The sequence below is a fragment of the Meriones unguiculatus genome, chromosome 7, assembly GCF_030254825.1.
Source record: "Meriones unguiculatus strain TT.TT164.6M chromosome 7, Bangor_MerUng_6.1, whole genome shotgun sequence".
In the NCBI taxonomy this organism is placed as follows: domain Eukaryota; kingdom Metazoa; phylum Chordata; class Mammalia; order Rodentia; family Muridae; genus Meriones; species Meriones unguiculatus.
In genome coordinates, this window is record NC_083355.1 from 26,020,171 (window position 1) to 26,039,744 (window position 19,574).

General features: G+C 53.1%; 2 protein-coding genes across 2 annotated transcripts; one reads left to right on the forward strand and one right to left on the reverse strand.

Annotated features, from left to right (window-relative positions):
• Positions 1-3,246: 3,246 nt before the first annotated feature.
• Positions 3,247-12,040, forward strand: Sgca (sarcoglycan alpha). Its single transcript, XM_021641644.2, has 10 exons — positions 3,247-3,321; positions 4,126-4,245; positions 4,338-4,492; positions 4,682-4,754; positions 5,112-5,310; positions 5,714-5,876; positions 6,778-6,986; positions 7,451-7,477; positions 11,449-11,641; positions 11,882-12,040. Exons 1-9 carry the CDS (start codon positions 3,288-3,290, stop codon positions 11,627-11,629), a joined length of 1,161 nt encoding a protein of 386 aa, XP_021497319.2. The 5' UTR covers positions 3,247-3,287; the 3' UTR covers positions 11,630-11,641; positions 11,882-12,040.
• LOC110551192 (spermatid-specific linker histone H1-like protein) lies at positions 8,558-9,508 on the reverse strand. The gene has a single exon (XM_021641615.2). It carries the CDS (start codon positions 9,077-9,079, stop codon positions 8,558-8,560), a length of 522 nt encoding a protein of 173 aa, XP_021497290.1. The 5' UTR covers positions 9,080-9,508.
• Positions 12,041-19,574: the final 7,534 nt, after the last annotated feature.

Here is a 19,574-nt window from a genome sequence, read left to right on the forward strand (position 1 = left end):
TGGGATACACTCTGCTTTAACACAGCTAAGGGTGTGAGCGAGTGGCACCAAAAATAGCAGTAAGGCACCGGGGGATGGAGTCACATGGGAGGCTCGGGGACAGGGCAGGGACATCTGCCAGCTCCACACCCCACCCACTCTAGTGTTGCTCCGCCTTTAAACCCCCTTCCTCTCTCTCCTCCATCTCAGAGAAGGCAGGAGATGGCAAGGTGACCGGAGGACAAATGCCCACCTGTGAGTCTGAGTGGATGCTGATTCTGGAGATTCTGTGCCTCCCCGGGGACAAGCCGGGTGGTCAGGTGGAAGAGAGAAGGGAAAGGGACAAAGACAAAGGAAGTTGCCCACTAGTCAGCAGAATGCATGCCTGACCTGGGACAGGTCCCAGACATCCTTGCTCGGACATTCAGGGTGAGGCGAGGTCAGAACCAGTCTTTAGCTTGAAGCTTGGGACCGTACCAGCAAAGACTGGGAAATGCTGGCCGTGGTGGGGACATTGTTTCTTCCTTGGGGCTCGAGGCAAGAGCACCCTGCTGCCTGTTCTCAGCGAAAGACCCTGCAAGGGAAGCGTAGACGCAGGAATGAAGGGCCAGAGGTGTCCACCAGTAAGTGTATCAAGGAGTTGCTGGACGCAGGGCTATGTACTTTCTGAGCCTTCAACCATCAGCAGCATGGCTTTGGGGGGAGTTAGAAACTGCCATGCCTCAGTGTCATCAACTGTGTGCAAACTGGGGGCTATGGTAATGTCTGCCTCGTGGGTATGGAATGGGTCAGTGCAAATAATGCATGTGAGCCTTTTGGCACAGAGACAGACAGGTCATCTGTCCTTCCTGCCACCACACAAGCCTCAGTCCGGCAGTGTTTTCTCATCGCTGTATGATATAGGAGACTGACAGAACAACACATGCTGCCATGGGTGTTTTTGTGGGTTCTCCACAGTGGTGCCAGAGACCAGCACTAATCATGTAGTTTGGAGTGGTGGAAACAGAGGCCTAGAAGGGGCTAATCACATAAGACCTGCAGGGACTGCCAAGCTGGGACCCCAGGTCTGTGCAGTTAGCAGAGCCTCTCTGCTTACCTGTCTTCACCTGGCTGGTACCGTCCGGGTTCTCTCCATCCAGGCCTTTCACGTGGGAGATGTTGGTCTGGGGCTCAGGGTAGAGAGCAGGCACTTCTGCCTGCAGTTAAGGAAGTGCTCTGAGGATGGGTCAGCACAGGGATGGGGTGGGGTGGGGCACCTCAACAGTAGCCAGCCAGCCCAGGAAGAGGAGGGTGGGGGAAAGGCTTCTTCAGAGGGGAAAGGACATGTGTGGCCTGGTCAAAGTCTGCCCAACAGACAAAGCAGGAAGACAACACCAGGCAGACAGAACAGCTTAGTTGGAGGCCAGGAAATTAAGAGAACACGTGTTAAGCTAGGCCAGAGTCTGGGGATGTTGGGGTGTGGGGCAAAATGACCAAACAGAGAAAGGGTCAGAAAGTCATCAACTGGGGATGAGCCGGGAACTCAAGGGCAATGGGAGTCACTGAGATTTTTAAAGGGGGAGGGGGCTGGCAGGCTTCAGAGATGGCTCAGTGGTTAAGAGCACTTGCTGCCCTTGCAAAGGACCTGGGTTCAGTTCCCAGCAGCCACATGGTTGCTCACGGCCACCCGTCCCTCCAATTCCAGGGATCTGGTGCCCTCTTCTGACTTCTGTGGGCACGGGGCATGGCTGTTATACATAAACACATACAGGCGATCACTTATACACACAAAATAAAAAGAAACCTTCAAACCTTAAGTGAGGGTCCAAATAGCCAAACTGATGGTTTAGAAAACCCGCACTGGCCTGGAGAGATGCCTTACAGGTTAAGAGCACTGGCTGTTCTTCCAGAGGTCCTGAGTTCAATACCCAACAACCACATGGTGGCTCACAGCCATCTATAGTGAGATCTGCTGCCCTCTTCTGGTGTGCAGGCGCACATGCGTGCAGGCAGAACAGTGTATAATAAATAAATAAATAAATAAATCTAAAAAAGCAAGCAAGCATATATTGAGGAGAGATAGCTCAGTGATTAAAAGTACGGGCTGCTTTTCCTGAAATCTTCAGTTCAATTCCCAGCACCCACGAGGTGACTCAAAATAGTCTGTAACTCATGCCACCCAATGTCTTCCTCTTGAGTGCAGACGAAACACCCATACGCACACACAGATACATTTTGGGTAGGTGTGATGGCGCACAGCTTTCGTTTCAGTCCTAGAGAGGCAGAGACAAGCAGTTCTCTGAGTTCAAGATTAGCATGGTCTACAGAGTGAGTTCCAGGACAACCAGAGCTACACAGAGAAACCCTGTCTCAAACAAACAAACAAACAAACAAAACATACTAACTGGAGTGAAGTCTGGTGGTGCTAGGAGCCTTGAGGGCAGAGGTGTCCCAGGGCCCTGGGTAGGCACAACAAGCCAAGCCAAGAGGGTCATGGACCCTTTAATGAGCTGGCAGGGATGATTCTTCTCCTGTATCCGGGGCTCATCAGCTACAGAATGAGACCTTGCTTCAAGAAACAGAACAAACAAAGCAAAAGACAAACAGAACAAAAGCAAACAATAACAACAACAACAACAACAACAAAACAAAACAAGGCTGTGAATGTAGCCCAGCCCATGGAGTACTTGACTAACTTGCGTTTCATCCAGCGGAGCATGGTGGCATGCATGTGTCATCTCCGCACTCAGGATAGAGGGGCTGGAGACTAAGACATTTAAGGTCATCTTCACCACACAGCCCGGGCTCCGTAAGACTGTCTCATAAAACAAGATGGGGTGGAGCAAATGGCTCAGTGGTTAAGAGCACCGGCTGCTCTTCCAGAGGACCAAAGTTCAATTTCCAGCCTCTCCCAACTCCAGTTCCAGGGAATCAGATGTCCGATTCCCTCTTCCGGCCCCCCGGAGGCACTGCATTCAGGCGGTGCGCAGATACACATGCAGGCAAAACACACACAAACACACAAAATCATAAAATAAAAAGAAGCAAGTGGAGTGCAGGATAATGCATCAAATATATAATATTAAAAAAAAAAAACCATACACACAAAATAAAGCCCTCGGTGGTCACCAGGAAACAGCGAAGGGACACCCTGTGTGAGGATGGTGCCCACGCCAGGTTCGGTGCTCACTCTGAGAAGAAGAAGAGGCAGTACTCTGAGCCGGCCAGGCAGGCCCCAGCTGTTCCGACACACCCCGTCTCCCGCCCTGCCCCTCCCTCTTCTCCTTCAGCCCCTGTCCCTGTCACTCACTGGCTAGGCTGGGACAGCTATGGCAGCACTGACTTGGATCCCTCTCCTTACGGGCAAGTCGGGGATCTTCTTCAGGGGAAGGGACAGGGTGAAGGGTGCGATTTCGGGGTCGTGAGGTAGAAGAGTAGGAAGTCCTCGGAAGAAGGGTGTGGGGTGGATGAAGTGGGGTCTAGAGGGTTTTGGGGAGCGGGGTGGCGCTAATGACTCAGGGATCCCGTGCTGGAAGCTGGACACTGAAGGATAGGTACTGGGAGCTTTGAAGGCAGAGGTGTCCTAGGGCCCTGGGTGGTCATGACAGGACAAGCCAAAAGGGTCGTGGGCTCTTTAATGAGCTGGCTGGGACTCCACTTCTGACAGATCAGGCTAAATTTGGCATTAAGAGGAAAGGCGGAGGCAGCCTGGGCAAGTCCACTCTGCTGGGCTCCGATTGGCCTAAAGCACAGACCCTGTTCTGGGTTCTTCTCTGGGAACTGGGGGCCTCGAACGGCTACCCCTTTTACTGAGGGTCCTCTCTGCCTCCAGCATCCCAGACCGTTGGTGTGGGATTCTGTCCCAAGAAACCTGAACACACACAGCACACCCCTTTCTCAACCAAACACCAATGCCCTCCCGCGTGGGCCTATAAAATATGGAATGAGAAGGTGGCTGGGGGTCCCATGAATCCAAAGACAGCAAAGGTCTGGGTCTTGTCACCCTCTAAACGATGCAGCAGGAAAGGGTCTGCACCCCACCGCTTGGAGCCAGACAGGAAGGAGTCCTTGGCTCTCATAGCGTCAGGAGCACTGTGGGGAATGGAGTCCACCCTCTGCCCTTTCCTGAAGCTGTCTCTGTGTCTGGGGACTGTGGGAACCCCACAGGTCTCCTGGCAGGGCTGAAGGACACCAAGGCTCAGCAGACAGCCTTATCCCCGCTCGTGGGTCGTGTTTTTGTGCACCCCTTGGAACACGCCACCTTCCTGCGCCTTCCCGAGCACATCGGTAAGAGCGGGGACAGGTGGGCCTGAGTGTGCCGATCCAACTCTCTCGACCTGTCTCGAGAGTTTCCAATTCCCTCTTGTTCCTCCCATCAGCGGTGCCACCTACCGTCCGCCTCACCTACCACGCCCACCTCCAGGGACATCCAGACCTGCCCCGGTGGCTGCGCTACACGCAGCGAAGTCCCTATAATCCTGGCTTCCTCTATGGTACTCCCACTCCAGAAGATCGCGGGCGTCAAGTCATCGAGGTGCGGGCCACAGAGCCATCCAGCCCCCTGCGGCCACTGGGGCCTCCCAGGAGTAGCCTGCCAGTGGGATTGATGTTTACGCCTGCTCATTTACATACAATTTGCATACACCCCCTCTGCCCGTGGTCAGCGCTCCGCAGCAGCTTTCCCTTAGCTCCAGGCCTCAGTCCTCTTTCCATTCCCCCCCAGGTCACAGCCTACAATCGGGACAGCTTTGACACCACTAGACAGCAGCTGGTGATGGAGATTGGGGACCCCGAAGGTACCTCCATTTCCGTTCCATTCCTCTCCTGGTGCCAGTCTTGAAGAGCCTTCCCTGGGAGAGTGTTGGGAAGCTGTGAGCGTCCTGGAGAAGGCGCATCAGGGCAGACATGGGGTTGATAGCTTTAGGGAAGAAGGTCCTGAATGAGGTTTGTCCTTGGGCTGTGGAACTAACTGAGCCGCCCACAGGCTGCGGGGCACTGGGCAGTCATGGGCTGCAGTGGGCCTGTGCTGTGTAATGGCCGTTGGCGCAGAGGTGTTGTGGGGATTACAGGAAAGTGTGGAGGAGGTTTAGGAAGCACCTGGGGAGCCAAGCACGGGATGGGGGTGCAGCTGAGCGCCCACTTGGCCTCCCCAGGTCCCCGGTTGCCATACCAAGCTGAGTTCCTGGTGCGGAGCCATGATGTGGAGGAGGTTCTGCCCTCCACACCTGCCAACCGCTTCCTCACAGCCTTGGGGGGCCTCTGGGAGCCAGGGGCGCTCCAGTTGCTCAACATCACTTCTGCCCTGGACCGTGGAGGCCGAGTCCCTCTTCCCATTGAGGGCAGGAAGGAAGGGTAAGGGGGCAACCCAGAAAGGGCTTCCTGGTTGAGCGGCAAAAAAAGCCATCTCCCCGATTTCCTCATCACCACTGCAGCATTTGTCCATCTCTTCTTTGTTTCCCACCACTGTCCACTCCCTTCCATCTTCATGGGCCCAAACCCTCGTTACCCTGAGCTCTGTACTTACTGACACCCCATGAGGACATATGAGATCCATCTGTTACGAGATGTTTCTGGGGTCCATGAAGAGTGCTCTCAGGTCTTGGGGGCTGTGCCTTCTCCCACCAGTTCCTGATGCTCCCGATGGGCCGCTTCTCCTAGCCGCCCTCCCCCACCCTCGGGTTTCACCCCCGTCTCGACACCGGAGTGGTACCCTGCTCGCTTCCACTGTGCCGACGGCGGCTCCTTTCTTCTCCAGGGTGTACATCAAGGTGGGCTCTGCCACGCCCTTCTCCACCTGCCTGAAGATGGTGGCATCACCTGACAGCTATGCCCGTTGTGCTCAGGGGCAGCCTCCGTTACTGTCCTGCTACGACACCTTGGCACCCCACTTCCGTGTTGACTGGTGCAATGTGTCTCTGGTGAGGAGGGATCCTGGCTCCAGGGTTTGGGTTTTAGGGTATAGCCCTCATCAATTCTGCTCCATCTATGATTTCCTTAGCTCAGCTCTTTTTTTGTTTTCTCTGATGGTGTCAGTTTGAGTCTCAGCATCATTCTGTGGGCTCTGTCGTGGACACACACACATACACATACACTTCTACTTTCTGCCACAAGAGGGCGACAAAGCCTATAATCCACATCTGGAGTCCCCAGCTCTGAGTCCCAGATCTGCTCAGCTAAAAACTACCAAGAGTTCCTAAGCAAGCGCTGATCATGCGTCTGTGTGACACCTCTATCTGCTTCCGGCGGAAGTGCCTCCAAACAAGCCTGCCTGCACTGAGAGGCCCATTGCGGCTCTCGGTGAAGTTTCAAGGGACCCCGGAGATCTTGACTCCCAGGCTGGAAACTGCTGGTGCGCCCTGCTCCGGGGAACCAGCAAAGGGAGACTCCATCAGGGTTAAGTGGTAAACCGGATCACTGACAACCTGCTGAAGGCTGTGACACGCTGGGTGCCACATGCCCAGCACGTTTCAGCACGGTGATTCTGCAGGAATAGGAACAGTATCACCAATCACAGCTGAGGAAGCCATGTTGAGGCAAGTCGTCCCGACCCAGTGAATCATTAGCCTGAGTCATCATCGTTCAGACCTAGCAGCACCGGCCCTAACGGTTATACGTGCCTCTCCTGGAACTGGCTTCTCCTGGCCCCTCATCCAGGGGTTGTTCTGGAGTCACGTGGGCTAGGGGAGGCAGGTAGGAAGAAGGTCTCTGGTTGTACGGGGTTCCCAGGTTAATGGTTGCGGACGCCCTGCCGAGTCTTCTGCGGGCGGCGTCTCGGTGTCCATTGAGCTACTTCCTGGGTCAGCCCTGAACTCTCTGCAGGTGGACAAGTCGGTGCCAGAGCCTCTGGATGAGATGCCCACTCCAGGCGACGGGATCCTGGAACACGACCCATTCTTCTGCCCACCCACGGAGGCCACGGGCCGAGACTTCCTGGCAGACGCCTTGGTCACCCTCTTGGTGCCCCTGCTGGTGGCTCTGCTGCTCACTCTGCTGCTGGCTTACGTCATGTGCTGTCGGCGTGAAGGACGGTGAGTGTGCCGGGGAGGAGGGCAAAGGGTTGGTACTGAGAATGGAGAAGCCAGACTTCTCAGGGGATTTTTCTTTTTAAGAGTTATTATGTATACAGTGTTCTACCTGCAGGTACACCTGCACTCCAAAAGAGGGCACCAGATCTCGTTATAGATGGTTGCGAGCCACTATGTGGTTGCTGGGAATAGAACTTAGGCCCTCTGGAAGAGCAGCAGACAGTGCTCTTAACCTCTGGGCCATGTCTCCAGCCCCCTAAGGGAATGGGATTCTATACTGTAAGAGGAATATGGGGCCCCCTTTCTCGGGGAGATGGGAGATCCATTCCTTTCCAACTTGGAGCTAGGAGGGCATTCTGACTATAAGCACAAGAAATTCCTACAACGGGAGCTCTTGGGACACCATGTAACAAAGCCAAACTGGTACTGACCCTGTGCCTCCCCCCCACACTTCTATTTTTCCACAGGCTGAAGAGAGACATGGCTACCTCTGAGTGAGTAGAGCAAAGCTGGGGGGGGGAAGGGAATGGCTAGAAGAGGAGAGCCCTCCAGAATTGTTGAATTGGAGCCTTTACTCCCTGAGCTGCAAGACCTCTCTCTCTAAGCCCTGGCCCTGGTCTGGCTGGGGGCGTAATCCATGTCTTGACCTTGTCCTCATGTGTTCTGGTGGTAGAAGAGGCTGTTGTGGTATAGGGAAGGGGGAACTGCCCTGTCCAGGGGAAAGCCCTGAGGTGCAGCAAGAGGCTTCCGGTGTGGATTCTCTCTCTTCTTTCTCTCCTCCTCCTCTGCTCTCTTTCTCTTTCCCATCCCCTTCCTCCCTCCCTCCTTTCCCTTCCTCTTCCTCTTCATCCTCCCTTTCTTCCTCTCTTTCCCTCTCTGCTGTGAGCCAGACACCTGGCTGGCCTCTGGTTCTCCATGAGAAGATGTGGCTGGCCTAGCTGATGGCAACAGATGCCTTGAATCCTACCTTATCCTACCTTTCTTCTTCTTTTAATACTTATTTATTATGTATACAGCTTTCTGCATGCATGTGTGCCTACACACCAGAAGAAGGCACCAGATCTTACTAAAGATGAACCACCCTGTGGTTGCTGGGAATTGAACTCAGGACCTCAGGAAGAACAGCCAGTGCTCTTTACCCCTGAGTCATCTCTTCAGCCCCTACCTTATCTTTCTAAGCCCATCTTTTTTGTTGTTGTTTTGTTTTGGTTTGGTTTTTGGCTTTCTGAGATGGGATTTCTCTGTGTAGCCTCGGCTGTCCTGTCCTGGATTTAACGTAGACCAGGCTGTCCTCGAACTCACAGCAATCCGCCTGCCTCTGACCTCGCCAGCCCAGTGCTGAGTGCTGGTTCTACAGGCGTGGGACAGACTCCAAGCCCATCTTATTCCACCTCGGGTGTCTCCTACACATGGCCTCTCCCCACTTCCCACCCCCTCACCCCCTCAGCCCCTGGCCTAATTTCCCCACCCTCGGAACCCCAAAGATTCCAGAAGGCGATCGTGAAATAAGTTGGGCTTTTATTCCCACTTGTCTGAGCTTGTGGCAAGCCCGGCGCCCTGCCTGACCTGCCTTTTCAATGGCGGCGGCCTTTGGCTACCCTACGAACTCCCTTGAAAAGCCGTTTTTGGCTCTTTTTGGAGCCTAGTAGTGACCGGCGTGATCCAGATTGGCGCTGCCCGGGCTTCTGCCTCGGCTGCCTCTTCTGGCGTCTCTTGGCCTTGCGCTGGGACTTGAAGGCCTGCTTGTTGCCCAGGCGGAAAGAGCCTGAGGCGCCCTTGCCGGTCACCTGCTTGAGCATGCCTTTCTTCACTAGATTCTGGAGCACGCGCTTGAAACGCCAGGTGTTCTGGGCCATATTGTAGCCTGTGGTGGTCACAGCTTTCTTCAAGGCAGCAAGGGACACCCGGCTGTGTAACCCCTTGTCGGCCACAGCCCTCAGAATCACCTTCGACATGGTGGGCTTCCGCAGGGTCTGGGTGGTGGTGGTGTGGGGTCCGGTCTTAGTCTCGCTCTTGCTCGGGTCCCCTGACGTGCTGGCATCTTGGTCTGCAGCCACCCCAGCGTTTGGGGCTGCAGGTGTTGTTGCCGGCGACATGTCTCTCTGCGTCTCTCCCAGGGAAGGCTGAAGGGCACTGGGAGCTAGGACCTCCAGGGTGGCGGCTGGAGGGTGTCCACTCGGTTTCCTCTCAGTAGTGGGCGAGTTGTATTCTGGCTTCTGCTTCCCTCAGAGGCTCCTCTTGTAGGGGTCTGGGCCACACCTCCTGGGTGGCCAGAGGGAGGACCGGGGATGATCACCCACGGTTGGCCTCAGCAGATTTGTGCTGTGGGCTAGGGGGGCTAGTGAGGTTATCTCTGCAGTGACCTCAGGGGGCCATTGTGAGGTAGGCGGAATCCTGTGGGGGTCACAGTAGCCCCACTGTCTCTTCTTAGGAAGGTCAGAGGTATCAGACAGTGGGGATGGGGCATGTGCCAGATTCAGAGGAGGGCATGCATATATGTGTGCTTCTGAACCAATTCTAGGACATTTGGGATCCTCGGGTTTATTTAGTTAGTAGTGGAACCCAGGGTTTCTCAGTTAGGGTTTCTCCCTAACTGAACTATAGCCCTCGGTTTGAAATCCACCATCTGATTCCCAGCAGCCTCCACTCCCTACATCTTTGCATCTCTGAGTGGGGGAAAAAAAAAGTTAAAATTTAGTGTTCATTATTTTGAGATGGGATCAACTTGGTTTGTTTGTTTGTTTTTGTTTGTTTTAGGGGGCTAAGACAGGGTTTCTCTGTGTAGCACTGGCTTTCCTGGAGCTCACTCGGTAAACCAGGCTGGCCTTGAACTCGAGGAGATCTGCCAGCCTCTGCCTCCTGAGTGCTTGGATCAAAGGCATGCGCCACCACCATCTAGCGAAGACATGGTCGAACTGTATAGTCCTGAGTGGCCAGAAATCCACTACGTGAGCTCAGACTCACAGAGATCTATCTGTGCTGGGATTAAAGGCATGTATGTATCACCATGCCTGGCTACATTTATGTAGTGTTGAGGTAGGATGCTGACCTCAATACACAGCTGAATATCTTCCCTGAACTTCTGGTTCTATTGCTTTCACCTTCCTGAGTGCTAGAAACTACAGGTGTGCCTTCACACCCAGGTTAATGTGGTGCTGGGGATTGAACCCAGGGCTTCATGTGTTGCTAGGAGTGAGCTTTACCAACTGAACTCTTTCAACACATTTTAAATGGAGAGCACTTTTCAGAGTAAAACACAATTTCCTGGTTTATGTGAATTGATTGATCTTCCATACAAAACTGTTAAAAATGTTTTATTAAACTGGCTATGGTGGCCTCTACCTGTAATCCCAGCATTATGGAGCTGGAGATAGGAGGATCTCCACCTAGCCTCCATTGGAGGCCATTCTGGGTTCTACGAAAGCCTGTCTCAAAATCACAAAAAAAGAAGAAAAAAGAAAGAGAAAGAAAGAAAGAGAAAAGAAAAGAGAAAAGAAAAGAAAGGGTTTGGGTTTTGTTTTGTTTTTTTTCAGACAGGGTCTCTCTATTATGTAGCTCTGGCTGTCCTGGAACTGGCTATGTAGACCAGGCTGGCCTCGAACTCACAGAGCTCTGCTTGCCTTTTCCTCTTGAGTGCTGGTATTAAAGATTTGTGCCACCATGCCTGGCTAGGTTTCACATCTTTTACTCGGTCTCCGATTGAGACCAATAATTTTGACACTCATTTCACAAGAAAGATTCTTCAGATTTTTCTCCACAGCCCCCCACCCTCTCCCCCCCCCCAAAAAAAAAAGGCTGTAACAGATTTGATCAGTTGTGCAACTGGCACCAAGACTTTTCTCTTGGGGCCAGTATTTTTAGCACTTCTAGCTTTCCTGGTTGAGTTTGCAGCTCTGGCGTCAGGGAGATCCGCTTCCCTCCTCCTGTTTGGAACCACTAATTCTGCCCCGTCTCTGCTCAGCCTCTGCGGGCCTGTGTTTTGTGTTGATTTGGTCCTACCCAGAGGCAGTTATTTTACCTAGGTCAACGCCGGCCGCTTTTCAAGTTGGCCACAAGAAGTGGTTTTTGCCTGCCTGGCTGTCACCTGTATCAGAGCTGACAGGTCAAAAAGTTTTCCAGGCCCCAGTGGCCATACTCTGTGGTCCTGTGTGCCAGGGGCAGAGTGTCTGTCGGTGATGGAGTAGATGTGGGAGAGGCCTATGACAGTGTGTGCGTGTGTGTGTGCATGTGTGTGTGTGTGTGTGTTTATATGCAGTGGTGCCTGCCTGACCTTCCATCTGTCTGAGTAGTTTGGGAAGGCTCCTCAGGGTCACTGGGCACAAGCAGGCACCACTGAATTCCTCGTGACTCCCTGCACTCACGTCATGACCTAGTAGGCAGACTGCAGGGCTGCTCTGAGGCAGGGGGAGGCTACGCCCTAGAGGCCAGTTCCGAGAACCGATGGTCTCCTCGCTTGCGTCTCCAGTATCCAGATGTTTCACCACTGTACCATCCATGGGAACACAGAAGAGCTCCGGCAGATGGCCGCCAGCCGTGAGGTGCCCCGGCCTCTTTCCACCTTGCCCATGTTCAATGTGCGTACAGGAGAGCGGTTGCCTCCCCGAGTAGACAGCGCACAGATGCCCCTCATCCTGGACCAGCACTGAGAGCCCTGCCAGGTGGGTCTGGCCAGGCAGTGCCATCCTCCAACCAAGAAATAAGAGAGCCTTAATGCCGAGGCTGGGGCACGTGGTAGGGGTATGGGAGATCACACCGACCTGCCTGTCCCCATGTGCGGGTGCCCAACAGTGCCAGGATTATGCCACACAACTTCATAGCACTCGCGACCAGAGGGTCAGGGTGAGGGAGACAGGAGTCCGGTACCCTCAACCTCCTCTGTCCTCCTCTTGCCCTTTTAGTCTCCGCTCCAGCTGTACCCCTCAGAGCTGCTGACCTGTGACCCCATTCACCACCAAGTCCAGTTCCCAGCCTGCTTGAACCTCCGCTCCAGATGGGGGAGGGATGGGGGGGAGGGTGCCTGGAGCCAGCACCCAAGAATAAATAAGTACCTGCTGCTTTGATTGTCTTATTGCTTCTAGTATCTTCTTCTTGGTGGTTGTCCTTTCTGTTTCCCTTTCTCCTGAGAATGCCCAGGGGCTGCCCATCTTGCCCTTTGGGCTCTTCCGATCTTGCTGTCCTCGAGTTCACCAGATCCAGTCATGAGGTTTGACTGGATTATTATATTAGCCCACTTTCTAGACCAGGAAACTAAGGCCCATCAAGAGTGAGTGACTTGCCCAACGTCCCAGAGCAGGCCCTGTCTACCCATTACACTGCCTTCTGTGGATTTGAGTTTGAGAAACAGGGGATCCAGGTCCTTACCCTGGTTGACGAGTGCCGCAGTTCCCCGAAGGAACTTCCATTGCATTCTGTGTTTGGGGAGAAGCTGATCTCGGTTTGGAGCTGTTGGGAGATAGGACTGGCTGTTTATCCTAGGCACCAGCGGTCTGCCATTCCAGAATGTCTCCTGAGCTGCGTGTGGCCAGTGTTTAAGCTGATTGTGTTTGCTACAACTGGAGCAGGCCAGCGCTGCTGTGCTGCCTGCCGGCTGCTGCTCTGTGATGGGCCTCACACATAGTGACACTTTTTTAGGAGGGTAGGCTGAGACTAAGCCTGAAGGGGGACCCTGACAGAGAGTGGCAACAAAGGAGTAAGGACACATGGCCTAGCCCATCTCATCTAAGAGAAGGCACACCAGTGTCTGTCACTCAACGCCCCGGCCCCTCTTTAAGGCTTCTTTCCTGGAAGCTTCCAGCCCCTCAGCTCTACCTCCTCCTTCTCCCTAGGGACTCACTACATAGCCTTAGCTGTCCTGGAACTCACTATGTAGACCAGGCTGGCCTCAAAAATTCCCCTATATTTCCACAACTTCCTTCACTGGTCTCTGCTCTAACACATATCCCTAGAGAGACTCTCTGTGTCCCCTCTGCTCTCAGGGCCTCCAGAGCCTCTTCACAGCCTCTTGGCCCTCTGACAGGAGAAGCTGTCTGGGCTCATGGGTTAGGCTCACAACCAAACCATCACGTCTTCAAGCACTAGAGTCTGGATTCTGTCTACCTTCTCGCTAATAGCTCCCCACCCCCACCCCAAGCCCCAGCACAGCCCCTGCCACAAAAAAATGCCAGGCAAGGCTGTTTGGAAGGAATACCAAGGGACACTGCTGTCTGTGTATTTGCTTAGAGTTATTTGTTTATTTATTTATATCTTATGTACATTGGTGTTTTTCCTGCATAAATGTCTGTGTGAGGGTGTCAGGTCCCCAGGAACTTGAGCTGTCACATGGGTGCTGGGGAATTGAACCTGAGTCTTCTGGAACAGCAGTCAGTGCTCTTAACCACTGAGCTATCTATCCAGCCTGGAGGGGTTTTTGTTTGTTTGTTTGTTGTGTATGGGTGTTTTGTCTGCGTTCGTGTATGTCATGCAGAGGCCAAAAGAGGTCACATCTCCTGGGACTGGAGTTACAGACAGCTGTGAGGTGCCACAAGGGTGCCTGGATTTGAACCCTGGTCCTCTAGAAGGACAGCCAAATGCTGTTAAGTGCTGAGTCTCTCCAGACCCTCCTCAGAGTTCTTTTCTCTTTCCTCTTTTTTTTTTTCCTTTTTTAACAACTAGTTAAGGCCGGTAATGAGAAGGGGGTGGAGGGGGGTGTAGATCTGAAATGGACTGGGAGCGATCAGTCGGGGTGACTGAGCTCCTTCAGACCAGCCCTCTCAGGGTTCTCAAGGAGGCTGTGCTTCCTCTCTGGGCCAAAGGCTAAGCCTTTGCCGCTGTCTCCTGCATCTCCACCCTGTCCTGGGCACCCTACACCCATTAGCTGCCTAATTATGGAACTGAGTCCGTAAGCACTGACAGAGGCTGGTAGCGGGCGGTGCTGGCACGGAATATGTACTCAGCACGGGCTGGAGGAACGGTCTCTAATCAAACGGTTCTTTGCAGAACAAACAGATGCCTCTCCGTCTCTCATTGGCTGTTTTCTCCTTCCCTGCCAGCCCTTCAGCTGATGGGTGGGCACGGCTCCAGCTTGGTGTCGCAGTCCTAGGGTTTAGGCTGGCTTCCCCTGGGTCCTTGCACCCTACTGCCCGCCCCTCCCCCCCACTTGCCTGGCTTCCTGCAGGGCCTTCCTGGGCTGGTCAAAGGTGGGAGAACGAGCCCCCGGCTCCTCCCTCCTCCTGCTGCCTGGCCTTGCCTTGGGGTCTTGGCAGCCTCTTCCTCTTAGCTCATTCCAAAGAGCACACAGGAGCCTGCCTGGCTGCCTTCCTGAAAGGAAGTGGCCCAGACAAGTAGCCGGGAGGGTGGCGTGACTGCAGAAGACACTGAGCCCTGCCTGGGCACACACATGAGATGGCCCAGCTGACCAGCAGCACTCTAGGAGGACACAGACACGCTCAGCGCCCACTCTGCTCTCCCGGAAGAGTCAGTAGTCAGGACCTCTTCCTACAATCCCTGACAAGGAGCAGCAGCTGTCCCCAGCCCCCACCCCACTTCTAGTCCTGTTGATGGCCCTGCTTATGTGACCCGTTGAGTGCCTTCCACCTTCACCCTAAATACAGACTGCGCATGCGTGGCCTGACTCTCCAGACATTTCCTCACTGCCTTCCATTGTCCGGATCCTGGAATACAAGGTGCCGCCCACAGCAGGCCTCAACCGCTAAGGCAGCACCTCCCCAGATAGGAGTTAAACGTGGCTCTGGCACCACAGCTGCCTCAACAGTTAGTTTGCTCATGAAAGGAATCACCCCGACTTCAGGGCAGACGTGAGACCCCTTGGGGACAGGCATGTCAGAACATGCATTGAACACGTGAAACAGCATTGTCGTGAGCACCCACGCAGCCTTCCCCGGGTCAGAGGCGTGTGGGTCTTTCTGACCGGTCAGATCCGGACTGCGGGGCTCTACTTTCACCAGCACCTCCGGAAATGTTGGTTTTCCCTTCTGAACGGAGATGAATAGTAAAGTTCACGCTCCTTGATGCAGTAGCGCTGCTGGTCGTGTGCGGACACCGCAAACATGGCTAGTTCAGATTGAGATGTGCCTGGTTTTAATGGTTATTTGGGATTGTATTAGGTTAAATAAGAGAAACTAGGTTCACCTGATATATATATATATATATTTTTTTTTTTTTACATAGAGTCTCACGTAACCCAGGTTTTGAACTATATGTGACACCCAGCGACGACTCCTTGGAGCAGTTGGGCCTGTCTCCGTGTGTCACGTGGTACTAAGGACTGAACTCAGAGCCTCCTGCCCTCGGGGAATCACTCGCTCTTCCAGCTGCGATACACCCCAGCTCATCTTTTTGCCTTTTTAAACATGGATGCTAGACAATGAAAAATATATGCGCCGTCCACAATCTACTTTTTTTTTTAATAATTTATTTTTATCTTTATGTGCCTTGGTGTTTTGCCTGCACGTATATCTGTGTGAGGGTGTCAGATCCCCCGGAACCGGAGTCACAGACACTTGAGAGTTGCCGTGTGGGTGCTGGGATCTGAGTCCACATCCTCCGGAAGAGCAGTCCGCACGCTCTTAAACTCTGAGCCATCTCTCCAGACCCCACAATCTACTTTTTAACATCACACTCACACCACACACACTCACTCGTGCATGCACATAAACATATGTGTGTGTGTGTGTGTGTGTGTGTGTGTGTGTAGGTTCCAGAGCATGTGTGTGAAGGCTGGAAGAAAACTTTTGAAAGTCAGTTCTCTCTTTCCTCCACAGGGGTCCTAGGGGCCCATCTGAGGCTGTCGAGCTTGGCATTACATCTCTTTACTTGCTGAGCCATCTTACTAGCCCCACATTCTATTTTTATGGGGGTGGTGGTGGGGGTAATGAATGATTTCGTGGCTTTTCCAAACCCACTCGGACCCAGAGCTCAGTCTCTTCCTTGCCCTCTCTGCTGCTGTTCCACCGCCCTTCAGATGGAAGTTGCCTTTCACCTGCCCCTTTTTTTGCTGTCTTCCTTTTCCAGTCACCTTACTTTTCAATTACGCCTATCACCCCCTCCCGCCCAACCCCATCCTTCTCTGTTTGAGACAGGTTTTGCTCTGTGTATCCCTGGCTGTCCTGGAACTCACTTTTGTAGACCAGGCTGGCCTCAAACTCACAGAGATCTGCCTGCCTCTGCTGGGATTAAAGTCGTGAGCCCCCACACCCTCTCAGCTCCTCCCATCATCTTAGGCAGGGAGATTCACATGTGATCCAGCACCCTGGGGTGCCAGCTCATCTCCCTCCCTGCTTGGTTTCCCACATTCTCTGCAAAGAGTTGAGATCTTCATGTGCACAGGGATCAGTCACCCTCCCAGGAAGACTATCTGCTTCCCAGGTTTTGCCTCCTCCAAGCAAATGCACCAGCTCAGTTTAGAGCGTGCGTCCAGGAGGGACATGCTGAGAGCCTCTTGCCGGCTCGAGAGTCCCACTGGAATGGGAACTTCGGGATGGTTGTCTATTTCCACACCCAGTCCTTCCTGATTTTCCCAAATGTCTCTCTGTTCATCGTAACCCATCAGCCTTCACAGATAAACTTGTAAGACACTTGTATGTGTGTATGTGTGTGTGTATGTGTGTGTGTATGTATGTATGTATGTCCAGTGCTGTGATCTTCTACCTCTAAACCCCAACAAGCAGGGAGGGGCCTATGGACATAGATACCTTTGGTTATAGGTATGTGGGTGCAGAAAGAGACACATTCTCACCCACTCAGGCCCCCATTGAGACACCTACCCAGGACCAGTCAAGGCTCTCATTCCCTCCCCCATGCCATCAGACAGGCTTCCGTGTGGCTTTATGAGTGCCTCCTCTTTCTCCTACTCACAGCTAGGCGCTCATGCCATGCAGTCCCCTCACAATGAGGCCCTGGAGCTCCAGCTAGAAGCCTTTCCCCTCCAGCCTCATGCAGCTCTGTCTGTGAAAGTCTTGGAGACAACTAGAAGCAGGACTAAGCTGAAACAAAGAGGAAAAACCCACCATCTTTAAGTGACAGCCAATCCATCCAGGAGACCACCAGGCTCAGGTCTCTTTCCAAAGGGACCAGGATTCCGAAACGACAGCAAGAGTGAAAAATAAACATGAAGCCTTCTTTCCCTCTAAGATTTGACTAAAAGAAAAGCTTCAGGAGACTAGTCCTCTCCGTACAAACCAAGGCGAATGCGGCAGAGCAGAGCTGGGAATAGGCGCCATGGTACCCCAGGGGGGAAAGTGAGGGTCTTGGGAACAGGGCCTGGCATCTGTATTTAAGGCAGCAGTGATGTCAGCAGGAAGGAGGGCTTGGGCCGGGAGTGTGATACAATGGTCTCTTTGTTGTCACCCACCCCTCCTCCTCTGTACACATATTGAAAGTGCATACCAGTCCGGACCACGTGACAGCCACTGAGGTGTGCATGCACCCATGTATGTATTCACATATGTGTATGTGTGTACATGCAGACTCACGTGTAGATTTGCATATGCACAGCGAGAGGCATAATTCACTCCTTTGTCTAGCGCTCTGCTGCCGTTTTCCCGTTTGTCATTATCAAAACGGGGTTGCAGTATTAAAGCAAGAAATGTATTCCTTCGTCCTACGAGCCACATTTGAAGTGCTCAACTACCTGTCATGTCAGGAAGCTGCCACCGCTGCCATTTACTCCCCTTTCTGGCTAGTTTGTTCTTCCTCTCAGATTCGCCCACACCTTTCCACGGCTCCGTACTCACATTTACCAGAAAACCTCTATCTCATGATCTTGTCTCTCCCTGGTACCCATGGAGACTTCGCCCATCCCTGCACAGAATCACCTGGCCTCTGCACTGGAAAGAACATGGTGGCCCATGAGCACAGGTGCATGGTAAGAATGTAATAATGTCTGGGTAAAGGACTGATATTACTGGATCTCAGAGGGATGAGGTTAGCCTGGGCTTGGTAGGGAAGAGGGGGTGGGAAATATATGAACCTGGCCTCGGGGGATGAGGGATTAAGTTGGTAGAGAGCTAGGACTAGGGAGGGAAATCAAATGAGAAGTGGGATAAATATGTAGAAATCACAGTCACCCCCTTTGGCTGATATGACAGATGTGGGTCATAGAGGAGACAATACGCTTAGACAAGGGAGGAGTGGCCAGATAGGGCTCAGATGCTGAGTTCAGAATGATGGGAAGAGATAGGGTCTACCTAGGAAGAGTCCTAAGACTGGTGATGCCTGAGAGGACAGGCATCACCAATCAATACATCAATTGATGGACCTGTCAGTGCCACACAATTTTGGATAATTTATGTATGAGTAAATCTTTTATTTATATTCCTTAGCTTCTTCTCCTCTCTAGGTAGATTTTCTTTTCACCTTGTCCTCATGTAAAGTGCTAACATAACAGTGAATTATTAGAGCTCATAATTAATAGTCACGGATCGTCAGCGACAATATTAGTGTGTCCAGGTGATACCTCTGTAGACCAGTCCATCTCTCTGGTGGCACAAGACAGGGAAGCTGGAAATGGTCTTTTCCTTCCTTTCACATTTGGGACCTGACTCAGTGGGTGAGTAGCTGTCATCAGCATCTTTATGCCCAGTGTCTGGTTCACCCCAGACTTCTGTCTGCTGGGTTCTCAGCCTCCCCACTCTACTGTCCCCACTCTACTCTACCCCGCTGTCCCCATTCTCTGAGATGAGGGGACCACCGGTTTCCATTCCTCTGGGGCCTCTGGTTCTCCGGTTGGCAGAGGGGAAGGGCAACGGGATGGAGGGGAAAAGGAGGAAGAAACAGCAAAGATTTGTGGAGATAAAGGAAAAGGGGGCAAAAAGGTCTGGGGGTAGGTGGCCACTCTCACTAGCCGGCACGCTTTCTGGGCATGATGAAGACCAGGAGGGAGCCGTACACCTCTGTGGTGTGGGGGCCTGTCCTTTCTGATGTCACTGTCCAAGTTCCTTCACTACAGCTCTCCAAGGAGCCCCAGGAGATTCCCGTGAGGGCCACTGCCTCATGGTGACCTTGTCCTCCTGGTGCTCAGCAGGCTCAGCAGGCCCCTTTATACCAGATTGCTTGTTTCTTTGGCTGAGAAATGGGGAAGAGGCCAGATATTCGTATTTGACCAGGGAGAAACCTTGGAGAGAGAGAGAGAGAGAGAGAGAGAGGCTCCTGGTCCTCCATTGCTCAGTCTCTGTTCCCTCTGTTTGGATCCCTTTGAGAACCCTTGAGCCTCCCAGCACCCCTGGGCAACACCTCCCCAGGCCTCGGCTCCGCGGCATGGAAAAATGTTACATCGAAAGGACAGTGGGCTCGAGGCACGGGTGATCTGGGATTTGAGGCGCCTGTGAGTGCGCTCGAGGTGTCTGCACCCTGTACGGATCTGTGGTGAAGATGAGGAGGTGGAAATGTGGAAGGAGGACCGATGGAGGGAAAAGCAATGGGGTAGAGAAAACAGTCTAAGGCCTAGGAAAGGCAAGAGGAAGGTTTGGATGAGAAGTGGGAGGCGAGAAGGGGCAGGAACAGAAGGCAAATCCACTCCTCCCGGAGCCCCTCCTCTCCCCGGATCCCCACCTCCCCAAGTCTCAGGAAGGAAATTCGGAGGCCATCGCACATGTG

Excerpts from the sequence above, each read along its gene's own strand:
- Sgca (XM_021641644.2), top strand. The coding sequence starts at position 3,288 with ATGGCAGCACTGACTTGGATCCCTCTCCTTACGG. Across the intron at positions 4,755-5,111 it reads GGAGATTGGGGACCCCGAAG|GTCCCCGGTTGCCATACCAA; the intron begins GTACCTCCATTT and ends TGGCCTCCCCAG. Across the intron at positions 5,311-5,713 it reads ATTGAGGGCAGGAAGGAAGG|GGTGTACATCAAGGTGGGCT; the intron begins GTAAGGGGGCAA and ends TTTCTTCTCCAG.
- LOC110551192 (XM_021641615.2), bottom strand. The coding sequence starts at position 9,079 with ATGTCGCCGGCAACAACACCTGCAGCCCCAAACGCTGGGGTGGCTGCA.